The sequence below is a fragment of the Symphalangus syndactylus genome, chromosome 16 (genome assembly GCF_028878055.3).
Source record: "Symphalangus syndactylus isolate Jambi chromosome 16, NHGRI_mSymSyn1-v2.1_pri, whole genome shotgun sequence".
Lineage (NCBI taxonomy): Eukaryota > Metazoa > Chordata > Mammalia > Primates > Hylobatidae > Symphalangus > Symphalangus syndactylus.
Genome location: NC_072438.2, coordinates 86,039,163 through 86,056,263, shown reverse-complemented (window position 1 = coordinate 86,056,263; position 17,101 = coordinate 86,039,163). Strand labels below are relative to the sequence as shown.

The following is a 17,101-nucleotide window of genomic DNA, read 5'->3' as shown; positions in this document are numbered from 1 at the left end:
TCTACATTGGAATCCCTGAAAGGTGACTCTGGAATAATTCATTTAAGATTCCTGGCCGGGCGTGGTGGCTCATGCCTGTAATCCCAGCACTTTGGGAGGCCGAGGCAGGTGGATCACCTGAGTTCAGGAGTTCGAGACCAGCCTGGCCAACATAGTGAAACCCCGTCTCTACTAAAAATAAAAAAATTAGCCAGTCATGGTGGCATGCACCTGTGGTCCCAGCTACTCAGGAGGCTGAGGCAAGAGAATCGCTTGAACCTGGGAGGCAGAGGTTGTGGTGAGCCGCGGTTGTGCCACTACACTCCAGCCTGGGCAACACAGCAAGACTCTGCCTCAAAAAAAAAAAAAAAAAGATTCTTAGAAGCCCAAGTTGTGTACTGGGAAAGATCTACTCTGATGATCTCTAGAGAACTTTGATTTTAATTCTAAGAATGTCACATAGAGTTTTACAATTGCACCTTTGGGTTCATCTTTAGTCTATGTTGTCCTAACAGTGCCCTGCATTTGATACCTTCCAGAAACCATGTCTTAATTTTAGCAATCACTATGTCAATTGGAGAAACTAGGAATGAAAATCAGTTTTATTTTCAACTCAGAAAGTCCTGGCTCCTTTATATTTAACAGTTCTTTCTTTAGCTTATCTTTCTATTTTTTATAGCAAAAAGAAACCGAGTGGTACTTTCAGCACGCTCTCTGGAAATCTCCTTAGCTGAAACATTTAGCTCATTAGTTGCTTTTTCTATTTCCCACATTGCCACAGGCAATGGTGTTACTAAACTTCCTGCTATTGCATCACGAAAATTTTCTTTTTCCAGCTTCCAATAATATTTTCCTCACTTTCCTGTAAGTCCTCACCAGCAATCCCCCAGAGGGTCATCAAGCCTCTGCTAATGATTTCTTTGAAGTCCTTGATGCTTCACTAACATGTTTAAGTCCAACTTCTTCCCACTTCTCAGTCCCAAAGCCACATGCTTTAGGTTTGGTTATGGCAGCACCTCATGTCTAGAGTGCCAAAATATGTCCAGTTCTCTACAGTTGTGAAACTAACCACCCCTGAACTTAGTGATCATTTTAAACAAGTTTTTTTTGCTCATGAAACTGCAATTTGGACAAATCTTAGCAGGGAGAACTCAGCTCTGCCTCCCTCAGCTTAAGCTGGGGCAGTTCAAAGCTAAGGGCTGGAATAATCTAAAGACTCACTGACTTATGGCTGAGGTTGGGAAGACAAACAGCTGAGGTGTGGTACATCTGGGGTGTGTCAAGCTTTTCTCTCTGTGTGGCCTCCTTAACATAGTCTATTTGGCATGATATCTTTAGGCTAGGGAGACTTCTTACATGTCAGAGAAAGAGTAAGTAAAGATGTACCACTTTTTGTGACCTAGGCTTGTAAGTCATGCAGTATGATTTCTTCCACATTCTACTCATTAGAAGTGAATCACTATGGCTGACCCATATTCATAAGAATTAGACTTCACCTTCTTATGGGAGAGGTATCAAGTTACAATATGTTTTAAAATGCCCACATACAGTAAGCTGCACTTGAGGCTGGGAAATGTATTCTGTGGCTAAGCATGCATTGCAAGCCAAAACGTAGGAGAATTCTGTTACTAAAAGGTAAAAGGAGAGAAAGGCCAGGTTACTGGGTGTTAGTTAGCAGTCTCTGTCACAGGCAGCTTTGTGTAGAAATTAAAACCTGAACCAAGTTATTATCATGGATGAAGAGAATGTGAATAGGGAGAAAGGTCATTTCACCCAAGAGAAGAATATGAGCAGAAACTTGGCAAAGGTAACAAGATGGTGGGCATGTGTGTGATTATGCTAAAAGTACATGTCTAATTGAAGGAAGCTGGTGATCAGATGGTAAATTATGCCACATAGAATGGGTGTGGTCCTGTCAGGAGGCCAGTGAAAAATAGAGAAAGTGCTTGGATTTGGCGTAGTTTTGTGATGAAACGGCAATGTGTTAGGCCATTTTTCCGCTGCCAAATAAATACCTGAGACTGGGTAATGTATAGAGAAAGAAGTTTACTTGGCTCATGGTTCTGCACGCTCTTCAAGCATGGCACTGGCATCTGCTTGGCTTCCGGAGGGCTTAAGGAGCTTTTACTCACGGTGGAAGGTGGCATGGGAGCAGGCACACTATATGGCAGAGTGGGAGCAAGGGCAGTGGGGAGGTGCCACACTTTTAAAAACAATCATCTCGTGACAACAAACTTGCTGTCGTGGCACCAAGCCATGAGGGATCCTCCCTCAGGATCCAAATACCTCTCACCAGGCCCTACCTCCAATGCTGGGGATTATGTTTCAACATGGGGGATTTGGAAAGGGACAGCTAACCAAAGTATATCAAGTGAGATTTGGAGACAGATGACCCTGGACCTGAATTCCCTGTCCATAATAGTATTGTGATTTTCAGCAAGTGCTGTAGATGACAAAAGTGGCCACAATTCTCCAACATTTTGTTGAGTGACTTTGCAGCAACTTCCATAAAGCTATGGAGTCTATTTCCCTATCTCCTGACAGTGGCCTGGCATTATGTCTTGCTTTGACCAGTAGAATGTGGTGGAGTGAACAATGTGCCAGTTTTGAATTTTAATCTCAAGAGGACTTGTCTGTTCCCATTCGTTTTCTTGGGACCTTGCAAAATGCCCCATAAACCGGCCAAGGCTAGTTAACTGGAGGATGAGCGAACACATGGAGTGGAGCTCAGCTCTCTCATCTGAGGTCCCCACAATGAGAAAGCCAGGCAAGGTCAACTTTGTCCACCTCGCTATAGTTGAACTGAAGAGCCATGAGTGGGCCCAGCAGGGAGAGACTCCCCAGGTGAGCCAGCTCAAACTGACAACCCCTTGAATCATGAGCTACAGAAGTGGATGTTGGGCTGGGCGCAGTGGCTCACGCCTGTAAGCCTAGCACTTTGGGAGGCCAAGGCGGGAGGATCACCTGAGGTCAGGAGTGCAAGACCAGCCTGGCCAACGTGGTGAAACCCCATCTGTACTAAAAATACAAAAAGTTAGCTGGGCATGGTGGCAGGCACCTGTAATCCCAGCTACTTGGGAGGCTGAGGCAGGAGAATTGCTTGAACCTGGGAGGTGGAGGTTGCAGTGAGTCGAGATGGCCCATTGCACTCCAGCCTGGGCAACAAAAGCAAAACTCTGTCTCAAAAAAAAAAAAGAAAAAAAGTGGATGTTATTTTAGCTACTGAAATTGGGGTGATTTGTTACACAGCAAAGCTAACTGTTACAGCAAGTTAAATAAACTTTTCTAAATCTCAATAGCTTCACTAAAATAGACATTAAAATAGATTATAAATAGCGCCTATCTCATGGGAAGGACAAAACCAGACACTTGGTGCTAAGCCGGAAATGTGTGCTGAGCAAAAGGTAACTAACGCCATTGATTACGTCGAAGAGAGATTATTAACAGGGTACCACAAAGGAAAGAGAGTGTAAGAAAGAATTACTTTAGAAATTCACATTCTGCTTATTTTTGCCTCATGACTTTTTTCCATTCTTTGGTTCCACTGCCCTGGCATGTGCTCACTCTACATACCACAAATCTGCATTTGGGGGCGAAATGTTCTCCTCCCTTCCAAACTTCCCTCTTTGAACACTTTCTTTCTGGACCCCTTCAACACAAATCCAGATGGTTCACATACTCTGTTAATTGTCTTATTGCCTTATATATTTATATCTTTTACTAACAACTAGGCTCTAAGCAACTTAATAAAGATGGTTGGTGTTGATCTTTGGGGTTATCCTATCTCCAGTTAAGAGGCCTATTAAATTTCTTGAATGCCAAGTCATACAGTGAACTCACAGAGAACTGTTCCCCCAATAGATGGGATTTGTAGGAATCACTGGGTATTTTCCCCAGCATATCATGAGGGAATGATGAGAACTCGAATGTAACAACTGGTTCCCACCAAGCAAATGTCTGAATACTTTAGAGTCCGTAAATCCTGTTTATGTCTCAAACTGCTTATCACCTGTAACCCAGTTATTACTTGAAAGTAAAAATAGAAGTCCTTGGGAAAACTAAAGATGGAAACAGATGCTATGCCACGTTTTTAATTTTCCCACCTTAATTACACCCCCTACCAAAACAGGCTGGAGTGCTTAAGGCTTTCTAAGTGTCTTCTTTCTACTTCATTCAGAGGTTGTCTTCTGAACCAGCAAATATCATTTTTAAATTTAAACAAAGGACATCTCCTCTCCATTGTGTTTTGTCAGTGGTGTGCAGGACCCCTGGCCCCTACCAGCTTGCCAGAGGTGACTGTGTGCTGTGTGCATCTCATTCCAACTCCACCTCCAGTGGTGACTCCCTGGAGCCTGAAATTAGCCATGGTGGCGATATTTATTTACACCAGGAAAATCAGCAAATTCTATGAAGCAGGGTTTTTGTTTTTGGTTTTTGGTTATTTTTTTTTTCCCCCCGAGAGCCAGTTGGTAAGCATTTACCAGCATATCATGGCGAGATCTCCATGGGCTTAGAAAGTACAGCTTCCGTCACCAGGAAACATTCATCACCTTTGTCACTGCAGAATGCTCTAAGTTGTGAGACTGGTAAAATGGGAACTCAATGAAAGCATTACCAAGACAAATGCTGCTAAGCCACAGCCAGTCCGGATGGACTATGAGTGAGGTAGAGAGAGGCTTGAGATAAGGCTGGAGGGGTACGCAGAAGCAGAAAACACAGGGCTCGGCCGGGCGCAGTGGCTCACGCCTGTAATCCTAACACTTTGGGAGGCCGAAGCGGGCAGATCACGAGGTCAGAAGTTCAAGACTAGCCTGGCCAACATGGTGAAACCTCGTCTCTACTAAAAATACAAAAATTAGCCAGGCATGGTGACAGGTGCCTGTAATCCAGCTACGTGGGAGGCTGAGGTAGGAGAATCACTTGAACCTGGGAGGGAGAGGTTGCAGTGAGCTGAGATCACTGCACTCCTGAGCAACAGAGTTGGACTCTGTCTGGAGTTAAAAAAAAAAAAAAAAAAAAAAAAAAAAAAAAAAAAAGAAAAACATAGGGCTCTAAAGGGCTCTAAAGGAATAAACATTTATGTTTCAGTGGTATGGAAAGTTATATTAATAGTTCTGCATAGGAAATAAATATATTTGGGTTTATGTTTTCTAAAGCTCTCTCTAGGTATCTGGTCTGTGGAGAACAGGATAGATACGTGGTGGGAGGGCAAGGGTGGAAGACCAATGAGAACACACTATCGGGACAAGGACTATCGGGACAGCATGGCTTCTGACCTCTGCCTTGCACCTGTCCCATGCCCATCTCCACCCCCCAACCTGTACTTGTGCTCCCAGCACTCTCCACCAGGAATCCCTTCCTCTCCCATCCCAAGTCCTACCATATTGCAAGACCAGCTCAAGGTCCACACCCCTCCACCTTGCATCCTCCCCCCTCAGTCATCGCAGTCACATCAATCTACCTGCCTTGGCACCTGGAATACAACTTCCTGATTATCACAAGACTTGCTGTGCTAGCTTGTGTGGTCATTTCACATTTTATGTGCGTTTGTCTGATCTCCATAAATTGCTTAAAGTTTATTATGGAGATCAGTGGTATGATCTATGGCTAAATTGAGCCCCCAGAACATTCCAAGCAGGCACGATGCTAGATATCTTGGGGCATGTAGAGGGAAGATAGAATCTGGTCCCAGAGAAGCTTTCGTTCATCTGTGGATTTATCAAATACAAAGACATGTGATGCTGAGCCAGTTTGCACTGATGAGGAAATGCAGGGAGGGAGGAGATTCATGCAAAACAGTGGGTAAGAAACACTTAAAGCAACAATCTCAAAACTGGGGACTGTATTCCTTGCATCACACATGGAATCAAAATTCTAACTGTAGCTTTGCTTCTAAAGGAAATATTATACTTCCATAATTACCTACAACAGAAGTCAGCACATTCTTTCTATGAAGAACCAGAGAGTAAATATTGTCAGCTTTGTAGGAGGCCTCTGTTGCAACTACTCATCTCTGCTGTTGTGGTACAAATGCATACATAGACAAACCATCCACAAATACACAGAGATCTGTTTCAATAAAACTTTATTCACAAAAACAGGTGGCAGGGTAGATTTGGTCTCTGTACTCTAGTTCACTGACCCCTGACCTAAAAGATTACATACTTTGAAAACAGCAATGCCAAACCTTGAATCCAGGTCTGATATTTTCCAGCAATCATGATGCTTCTCTGATCAACTGAACGAAAACAGTTATAAACATACTGGCTAAATTTAGCTTTATGCACTTGTTTTGTCCCCTATTACAGTATAAGCTTTTGGTGAATAGGGATTTTCAAATTATTTAAAGCACTTATTTTTATACCCAATACACACAAATACAGAACTTTACTATAGCAGACTTTCGACCCCAATTTAGTGTGCTATCTGAATAAAAAGCTTAGTAACTAAGATTTCTGAACTATTTTTTTCTTTTTTTTTTTTTTTTTTTTTTTTTTGGAGACAGGGTCTTGCTCTGTCACCCACACTGGAATGCAGTGGCACCATCATGGCTCACTGCAGCTTTAACCACCTGGGCTCAAACGATTTTCTTGTCTCAGCCTCCCCAGTAGCTGGGACTACAGATGCACACCACCACACCCGGCTAATGTTAATTTTTTGTAGAGACACAGGGTTTTGTCATGTTGCCCAGATGGTCTTGAACTCTGGAGCTCAAGCAATCCTCTTGCCCCAGCCTTCCAACATGCTGGGATTACAGGCGTGAGCCAGCATGCCTGGCTGAAACTGTTTTTACAGAGAACTTAGGTGGTGATATGGTTTGGCTGTGTCCCCACCCAAATCTCATCTTGAATTGTAGCTCCCATAATCCCCACCTGTCATGGGAGGGACCTGATGGGAGGTAATTGAATCATGGGGGTGGGTTTTCCCATGCTGTTCTCGTCGATAGTGATTAAGTCTCAGAAGATCTAATCGTTTTATAAAGGGGAGTTCCCCTGCACAAGCTCTCTTGCCTGCTGCCATGTAAGATGTGCCTTTTCTCCTCCTTTGCCGTCCACCATGATTGTGATGCCTCCCCAGGCATGTGAGACTACGAGTCCATTCAATTTCTTTTTCTTTATAAATTACCCAGTCTCAGGCATGTCCTTATAGCAGTGTGAGAATGGACTAATACAGATGGTCTTATTCTGTTTTTCCACAAAGCTATCCGAGGTACTATATAATCATCAAAAAGAATAAGGCAATTCTATAGGTATTAACATAGGATTAGAACTAAAATACTATGCTGAGAAAAAAGTAAGCTGCAAGTTTGTTTCTATGTATTAAAAATGAGGATGGGGATATATATGTATGTTATGAGTATATGATTGGACAGTTTAAATTATTTTTGAGAGAATATTCAATAAAACAGTAAAAATAGCTGTTTCTGGGAAAGGAAAATGGGTAGAGGGTTACAGCTGGAAAAAACACTTTACTTCTAGTATTTTTTTTTTTTTTTTACAAATCACCTATAGTATTAGCTTTCAAAAGAATTAAAAATTAAAAATACTAGATTGTCAGCATCTGAAGTGATAAAATACTTTATGCTGATGCCTTCCTCAGTAACAGAGACATTCAAAACTACAGTCAGCCCTCAGTGTTCATGTGGTCTGAATCCAACCACAGATAGAAAATGAAAAAACTTTTTTTTTTGGTGGGGCACAGTGGCTCACACCTGTCATTCTAGCACTTTGGGAGGCTGAGGTGGGAGGATTGCTTGAGCCCAGGAAGTTGAGGCTGCAATGAGCTGTGACTGTGCCTCTGCACTCTAGCCTGGTGACAGAGCGAGACCCTGTCTCAAATAAACAAAACGATGTTTAAAACACACACACAGTGTAACAACTATTTATGCAGCATTTACATTGTGCTAGGTATCAGTAACTTGGAGATGATTTAAAGGGTAAGGAAAGATGTGTGCAGGTTCTATGCAAATACTACACCACTGTATAGCAGGGACTTGAGCATCTGTGAATTTTGTATCCTTGGCGGGGGGGGTCCTGGAACCCATCTCCCTTGGATACCAAGGGACGACTGCACTTCACTGACCTTGTTCAAACTACCAATGAGTGCATGTAAAAGCGGTAAAATTGGAATAGGTTCTGTGGCTAGGGGAAGCTCGAAGGTACTTTGTCAGCTGTAATGCTGCTCTACAGTGATGGGGGATGTTACCACTGGGGAAACTGAGTAAAGGGCACGCAGGCCTCCCTGTACGTTCTGTTGCAACTTTCTCTGAGTCTGTAATTATTTCTAAATAAAAGGCTAAAACAAAACCACAAGTATGCCACATAAAGGCTCACATGTAAATCTATGTTCTAACTATGGTGCTGCTCTAACCCCTTATCTGAGTCATGCCTTTCCTTGCCTATTTCCCCATCTATAATTGAGGGTGGGGGACAACCTTCCAGAGTAAATTAAGTCACAGAGGGAATCCTGAGAGGTCAGCAGTAGAAAGAAGATTTCTGTCAAATTCTCTCTGGGCCTAAAATAAAGACAACACACATCCAAGTCTTTGCCGGCTTTCCCTGGGTCCCTGGCGGGGCCACAGGCTTCAGGTTCCATCCCAATCCCTGCCGAATGGGAAGCCATTCGTGAGCACGAGCAGAGGCGGGCGTCAGTGGTCTGCAAGAGAAGTGGCGCTTGCTCATGCTAGACGCCTGGCTTGGTGGTTTGGGTACATTTGCAACCAAACTGCCTACCTGTGTGTTCTACTCCACAGGGAGGTGCAGGCAGGTTCTAGGATCCGGGGTTGCAAGATCAGGCACACTTTGGGGCTGACATAGGAGACTGTCTGACATAAACACATTTCAAGTCCTCAGCTGTGTGTGACTTTATTTACCAGTCCCTTCTTTTGCCTTCTTGGCTTTCTTGAAGTCACACTCAGTGTCTACGAGAGCAGTGGAGACAGCTGCAGATCTGTGTTTAGACCTGATGAGCAAGTCCATGAAACAAACACAAAGCCCAGACACTGAAACCATAGCATTAACACCAAAAAGCCGGCCGGGTGCGGTAGCTCACACCTGTAATCCCAGCACTTAGGGAGGCTGAGGCAGGTGGATCGAGACCAGCCTGGCCAACATGGTGAAACCCCATCTCTACTAAAAATACAAAACCTAGCCAGGCGTGGTGGTGCCTGCCTGTACTCCCAATTCCTTGGGAGGCTGAGGCAGGAGAATTGCTAGAACCCAGGAGGCAGAGGCTGCAGTGAGCCGAGAGCACGCCACTGTACTCCAGCCTGGGTAAGAGTGAGACTCTGTCTCTAAAGAAAGAAAACCCACCAAAAAGCCAAAACAAAAATCAAGCCTCCCCTCCATGGTTTTTAGAGCCTCCTCTGATAAAGGAAACACACGGCGTGTTAGCTAGTATCTTTTATTGTCAGAACTTCTGTGAGCCAACAAACTGTTTTGCATGGTTGTACACCAAGGGACAAGGCAAATTTCTTTTTGTGTGTGGGTAGACTTAGTTGGCCCAAGTCCTTAAAACTTTTCCATATAAAAATAAAAAGTCCAAGACCAGATTATTTTTCTTCTGGTCATAAATGCTGATTTATTTACAGGTGCCTTGTTCAGACCACCATTATAAACTCGGGATAAAATATGTGTGCATTTTACTAAAGCCTCAGCATTTAATGTCAGGGTCCTTTAAAGATTCACTCAAGTGTTTGTTAAGACGCGTCTGGAATGCAGCGTCTGTTCCCCATAGTCAACATGGTTATGCCTGTCATCTATCCAGAATGATACAAGCTAACCTTCCAAGTAACACTTTTTAACTTAAATCTTTTAGACATGAAAGACTCCAGAATGACTTCATTCTTGTTCTAAAACCAGCACTGGAGCCAGCTGTTGGAGAGTGGTTTATAAATACAGTTATCTTGTAGGCTGCTTATCTGTTTATAATACAGCAGATACAGATTGCAGACTTTGCTACATGTAAGACAAAATGGAGTCAGCACAAGTTTTTCAAAATACAGGAAGGACAGGAAAATCCAGGATTCGGGTTTGTTAATAAAACCACCTTATAAAGTAACAATTGAGACTATAGCTCTGCACTATTAAAATATACAGACTGTGTACACCATTGCACATCCTTTTTCCCTTTGCTTTTTAATGCTCATGAAACCATGATTAAAGTGTTGAGTTTATGAACACATGCATGAACAGGCAAGCACGTACACTTAAAAGATGAAACAAAAAAGTTGATTCATGTCATTGCATGAGAAAGGCTGCCCGCAGCACTCCAGCTCAAACACACTGTCCCCTCCAGCTCTCTATCCCCCTCCCCACTCCCTCACCTTCCCTCAGATTCGGGGAAATCAGGTTGGGAGGTTAGTGCATCACTGACAGAGAATGCCCCCCCTTCCACGCTCTGTAAGTCTCCCCCAGAAGGGGGGAAGGCAGTTCCCTTCAGTAGCACAGTTGGGGTCGATTAGTGTTGGTTCCACAAGTTAAGGCACTTCCGGCTGCTTTGGTGGCAGCGTGGTTCCTCCCCTCCTTTTTTAAGGCATGTGTCCTCTAAGAGTAGTAAAGCTTTGGAAACTGTGCAGACTATTAAAGTTGACAGCAATACAGGATCATTGAAGTCGGCAGGCGAAAGGATCCTCGGAGACACCTCCCTCAGACCAGGAGCTTCCAGAAAGCCTGGGCAGCTCTGTGTTTCGGCTGGGCATGGCACACTGGAGCCAGCCGAGGCCAGAGGGTGGTGCGTTCAGGTAGCAAAGCCAGGTGGGCTCTGTCCCGCCTTCACCTGGAGCTGCCCTGGCTGCTGGCGGAGCGCGTCGTGCTGTAGCGCTTCTTCACGATCATGCTGATGTAGGCTTTCATGAGCTTGGCCACATCCACTACCTGCCCAGGAGGAAGCAGAACCGACACACGGTCACGAGTCTCCCCCAGGCAAAGGGCCCTGCCTAATAACCCAGACATTCCCTGGGCACCCTCCCGTAGCTTCCCGTGCTAATCGACGGATCCCATTTTGCAGGAAGCCAGAAGTGGAACCACTTTCACCTTCCTCATCAGGGAAAGGTGGAATCTCAGCTTTTCCAAATACAATGTGCACCACCTGGTGGTTCTTTCACACAAACGTGCCAATTTGGCTTGATGTAAATGGTCAGATTTTGCACATTAAAATACAGAACTACCCAAGGACGCTGAAGTTACTCGGTGTCAACAGTGCTAGGATTACTATCCCCGCTTAAAATAAATGTGAAATGACAGAATCCACAATTACAGCTTTTGAAGACGGGATCACCTAATTCTAGTCAACTCCTTAGGATGCAGCTGAAGAAACAAGATAACTGAGGCCCCAGGGGCTGGGAGAGCGGCCAGCTCCCCAGACGCCAGGCCAGCTTCTGCTCCACACCAGCCGCCACCTCCAGCTGGGATCTCCATTAGCTCCCTCCCATGATATCCCCATCATTGCCACCCCTTCTCACAGCTGGCCTGGATCCCTGTGCAGGCATCATAACTGGCTTCCATGTCCCTGCTTGCTCTCTTCCCTTCCAGTCCCACCCCAGAGATCACTGTCTGTAAATTCACTGTTATGCCATGCACAATCAAAGATGCCATAGTGGTTCCTTGTTGTCTACTGGATCTCACCAAATCCTGCAGCCTGGCACCTGGGACCTTTGGGTCAAGGGCTCTCCACCCTCCTCCCTCTCACTGCACGTCTCTCCATCAGCCTAGGGAACCTGCAATGCCACATCCTCCAAGCACCTGGAACGCCCTCCTCACTGCCTCTCCATTCCGAACCAGGCAGCAGGTGATTCCTCTCCACTCACCACGTTGGCTTGCTAGCTGTTCCCTTTGTGGAAGCCTCAACGAGCTGCTTGTATTATATTTTTTAAATTTTGAAGCTGGTAGCACATATATTTAGAGGCCTTTTAGTGTGTGTAGTTTCACAATCCAGAATGAGCTGCACCCAGGATGGTCATGCTCCCGGCTCCCTCCTGGTCTCCGGCCACCAGAGCCGAGTCTCACAGCTATGACACTGCTATAATTGTTAATTTTCATAAAGTTTTGTTGCAAATAATGTACTTTTTCATGGACATCTACGTCACTTCCCTTTCTCTGCCTTTCCTGCAAGGGTAAGACTCCTTGTCAAAATGGAACCAAATTCCTCTGTTGCAAAAGTATACAGAAGAAATACGGTGTTCTCAGATTTTGGCCTGCAGGGAACCGGCAGCTGGAAAGGGACCACCACACTGTATTTTCGTGTTTTGAAGAAAAATATTCAAAGAAAATGACCGGGTCAAAGGCATGATGAAATGGGGTCTTGTTTTTCTGTTTTGTCAAGACCATGAATAAAAAGATGAACTTGCTTTGCCTCTTACCTCACTGGTTTCAAAGAGCAGCTCCCTCTCATCGACCACGATCTTGTACGTATTCGCCAGGGGTGCCCCAAAGGAGAGGATGTGTTCATACTGGAAGACTTCCAGCGGCCTTCCCTCTCCACGCTTGTAGACGGAGACGGCGTCCGCGCTGACACCCAACCAGAGTTCCTGAGGGAAGCCACCTTCCTTGCACTGGTGGGCAAGAGAGTCAACAGAAGAGGTAAGTCATGAAGTGGCTGGCAACAGAAAGCGTCTAAACCATAAGACATGCTTTGAGTGAAGTCCTCTGTGCAGAAGATTAAATATATTCGATGTGCACGCATGCATGGAGGGGCCTGAAATATGAGAAATGGCACCTCTCTGGCTATCTTAATTTCTAACTAGTTAATCTCACGCATTTGGGAAAATCTCACTAACTGGCAGAGTCTAACATCTTGCTTTGACTCTCCACTTCTCAGTATTATTCTACTAGCTGTTTGGATTAGCTACGTGGAAGTGGCCTGGAAACGTACATGCTTGGCCGGGGGAATTAAGGAAGCTTCCCTGCAACCCAAGTCGACAGTCTACTCTTGTATTAATATCTCCAGTTCTGCCTCCAATCCTCTTTGCAGATGGTTAGTCTTCAAATACAAACTCTAGGATCACAGAGGAAAATTCTCCAAATCACGCACACTGAGCAGTTCTGGCTCCTCTTCACGAGGAGCAGCAATGGCCTTCCATATGCAGAGTGGGAACAGGGACTTTACCAGTTTAACTGTAGACTTTCCTGTACAGATCGGTGGAAGAAAGTAAGAGCCCATATGAAGGTGCTAACAACACAGGGCTGATCCAAACCTGGACAAGCAGGAGGGCTATAAATTGGAAACGCTGAAGAGAGTCCCTAGTTTGTATCCCTAATAACCAGACATTCTCTGCATCCTCCATGCAAAAGCCAGTAGCTTTTTCTTTTTCTTTTTTTTTTTTTTTTTTTGACGGAGTCTCACTCTGTCGCCCAGGCTGGAGTGCAGTGGCATGATCTTGGCTCACTGCAACCTCTACCTCCTGGGTTCAAGCGATTCTCCTGTCTCAGCCTCCCGAGTAGCTGGGATTACAGGTGCACGCCACCACGCCCAGCTAATTTTTTGTATTTCTAGTAGAGATGGGGTTTCACCATCATGTTAGCCAGGATGGTCTCAATCTCCTGACCTCATGATCCGCCTGCCTTGGCCTCCCAAAGCGCTGGGATTACAGGCATGAGCCACCACGCCCGGCCAAGCCAGTAGCTTTCTATGCTAACCCACAGCTCACGTTTTGCAGGAAGCCAAGAGTTTAACTGCTATTATCTATTCCTTGTCAGGGAGAAATGGAATCATGGCTTTGTACAAAGCACCTGATTTTTTTATACTTAAAAACAGACATAACTGAACCAACCAAACCAAAAACATCACCCAATGAAAAGCCACCCACGGATTCTAGAGTTTATAATCAATATTTAGATTTTTATACAGCCTCAATATAAAGTCTTCAGATAATATGCTGAATTACTGCAATCATAAAAAATGGAAGCTAATCTGGACGACGAGCTGGCACACTTATCTGTTAAGGGCCACATAGTAAAGATTTTTAGACTTTGTGGATCACATTGTCTCTGTCACAACTACTCAACTCTGCACAAAAACAGCCAGAGAATATATCTAAAGGAATGAGCTTGGCTGTGTTGCAATAAAACTTTATTTAGAAAAAAGGAGGCAGGCAAGATCTGACCCACAGACCAGTTTGCCAAACTCTCATCTAGACCATTAGTGAGATTTCTTTTCCATAAGTGGTCTACTTAAAAAAACAAAAATCAGTACTGGGTTGATGCTAATGGCTAAATTCCGTTATGAGATAAACATTCTTCCTTTCAAACAGAAGGTTGTAAAGAAAAAGTAGAATCCAAGTATATCCAAAGCTTCTGATTTCTATATACAGCTACAACATTTTTTCAAATGTACATTTTTATCAGTGTTTAAAAAATTAGATCTATAGCTTCCCTAAGGAAAGGTAGTAGAAGAATAGATGACATCTTAATTTTGCATTCATTCCTAATATTACAGATGCATTTACTACAAAGGAGAAGAGAAACTGTGAGAAGGGAGGTGTTAATGGTACAATTTGGGGGGGCTCGATTAAAAGAGGTCGAGAGAGCAAAGTGCACCATCTTGTCTCCACATGAACTTGGCCGTGATCCATGTTCTCAGATGCTGGCACCCAGCCCACCCCGACACACGGCAGCCAGTTCTCACCTCCACATCAAACAGCGTTGAGCCATAGCCAGGCCACTCCTTGATCAAGGCCATGTACTTGGCCATGGCCTGTTCCTGGTTCATTCCCTGAAATTTCTTCCACTTGTCAATGATACTGGCTCGAGCAGAGGAGACTTCTTCCTTAATCCACATGTCCAGCATCTGCTCCTCCTCGACCTTCTGCCGGACCACGGATCCTGTCCGGAAGCTCCGCCTCAGGGTCCCCTCTAGGAAGCTCGTCCGCCTCTTCTCCAGCCGTTCACAAGGGGTGAAGGTTTTGGTTGACTGGCTGATGCGGGCCTTGAGTCTCTGCAGGGAATAAACCTCTTCGAGAGGTGGGATGGCAGCGTGCAGAGTATAATCCCCCTGCAGATACTGGAGTCGCAGGGCGGCAAGAACCTGGAGGTTTTCTTCCGGGGCCGGATGGTGGCCATGGATAACCGCTTCATGGGCCTGAAAGGAGACAGTCAACAGCTTTCCGGTCAATGCACTGCCATGCCATGGGATGCCCACGTCGCTTGCTCCCTCACTTCATCAGGGTTTCTCTCAAACTCACCTTCTCTGACTGCCCTGGTTAAAACTGTACCCTCACCCCTGCTCACTGCTTTAAATTTAATTTTCTCCCTAGCACAGATACCATCTAACACACACCATATATTTTATTCCTTATGGTCTCTCTCCTGTCAACTAGAACAGTTCCTGGAACGGAGGTTCAAATAAAATGTGTAGCAGGTTTCATTCTACAAACGAAAGAGCAGCTGGCCTTGTCTTTGCTGGGAAATCTACAGGGGTGCCTCATTTCTAAGGAGTACCAGTTAACTTACAAGGCTAAGTATTAACAGGTTTCACCCTTGCTTGCTGGCAAAGAAATCTGTTTCTAACTTCCTTTTACCTGTTCAAACATAAATGCAAATTCCACACTGTCTTTTGGCACGTTGTCTGTGTCCAGGAAGCAGTAAAGTTTGAAGTAGAATTTCCACGGCAGGTCCCCAACCTCGGATGTGGCAGCCAGCCTGCAGAGAGGAGTCGAGAGGCTCAGAATATGAACGAGTGGGGCCTTCAGTGACCCGCAGGGACCTGACTTTACATGGAGTATTCTAAGGACACAGACATTCTGTCCAGGCCCAGATAACAGTGGATACAGATGGGGATAGAGGAATAAACAGTGAAAAAACATACTTTCACCCTGATTTTGCTTTAAGAAAACAAACAGGCAGACCCTAGTTAAACCAGCTAACAAGTGTTTTCTGAGAGCCGCATTCGAATTACTACCAGCTAAGCATTATGCTGAGTCCACGGGAAGAAAAGAAACAAAAGCCTGTTTCTTTATTACCTTTACCAAGCCTCAGATACATGATAATAACATTTATAAAAATTGATAGGAATATTCTTGTATGAGGGCTGTGTTTATACTAAGCAGGAATACCTTCCATGCTACTTAGAGGATATGAAGTGACAGATCAAATATCGTAGGTCTACAGGCTGGGTGAAGTGGCTCATGCCTGTACTCCCAGCACTTTGGGAGGCCCAGGTGGGCGGATCACCTGAGGTCAGGAGTTTGGGACTAGCCTGACCAACATGGCCAAACCCCATCTGTACTAAAAATACAAAAATTAGCTGGGCGTGGTGTACATGCCACTACTCGGGCGTCTGAGGCAGGAGAATTGCTTGAACCCAGAAGGCAGAAGTTGCAGTGAGCCAAGGTTGCGCCACTGCACTTCAGCATGGGCAACAGAGCAAGACTCCATCTCAAAAAAAAAAAAAAAAAAAAAAAAGTCCATTTTATATCGTAGATATAACACATAGTTTAAAGAGTTTATAAGTTGGCTTCAGTCAATCAGCCCAATTTCAAAGCTAATGATAACTGGAAACCTAAAAAATCAAGAAATACCCAGATGGGTCCAACATGGAACTGAGAAAAGGAATGGGGTAAAAAACCACCGACAAGCGACATCACGTAAGACCATGGCTTTATCTAGGAATCGAGAAAAATAGCTAGCGGACATGCAAAGTTAAATAGGCAGCAACACAGGTAAAATAAAACTAACTCCGATACACCATGAAGCCAAAAATGGAATGGAAGCTCAAACCCTGAACGCTGCTCTGTAATTTATTTGCTCTTCTGACAGTAGAGAAAAGGAACCTACTTTTCAAACTTTGCTAAGACATCAGCTACAACGGTTCGACTTTCAATGGCTTTGTCGACGTGGCCGTTGTATTCAAACAAAGCAAACATGTTCCTGCTGTCCTCCATGGCCAGGCCTCGGATCAGCTTCTCCACCACCTGGAAGACACACCAGGGGGACTTCAGTTCCACAGGCTGCGGCCCCAACACGTGTTCCCCGAATGTGCCATCACCTGATCCCGGAGGGAGCTGCTGGCACAAGGGCGTCTCCAAGCAGCCTCCTAAAAATGTTACCCGTGTGGTCATCCCAAAATTTCAAAAGTACTATTTTCCCTTTGTTCTCTTGAGATTAGGTTTATCTCTTTCTTGCTGAAA

At 44.7% G+C, this 17,101-nt stretch overlaps 1 protein-coding gene across 1 annotated transcript in view; it reads right to left on the bottom strand.

The window, feature by feature from the left end:
• Positions 1-7,446: 7,446 nt before the first annotated feature.
• The window catches only part of MYO10 (myosin X), a 272,480-nt gene continuing 262,825 nt past the window's right edge, over positions 7,447-17,101 (bottom strand). The window contains exons 37-41 of the mRNA XM_055246103.2: positions 16,749-16,885; positions 15,494-15,614; positions 14,602-15,054; positions 12,338-12,529; positions 7,447-10,853 (exon numbers count right to left, since the gene is read on the bottom strand). Of these exons, the coding sequence (XP_055102078.1) occupies positions 10,752-10,853; positions 12,338-12,529; positions 14,602-15,054; positions 15,494-15,614; positions 16,749-16,885 (1,005 nt within the window). The 3' untranslated portion in view covers positions 7,447-10,751. The remainder of the gene's footprint in view (positions 10,854-12,337; positions 12,530-14,601; positions 15,055-15,493; positions 15,615-16,748; positions 16,886-17,101) is intronic.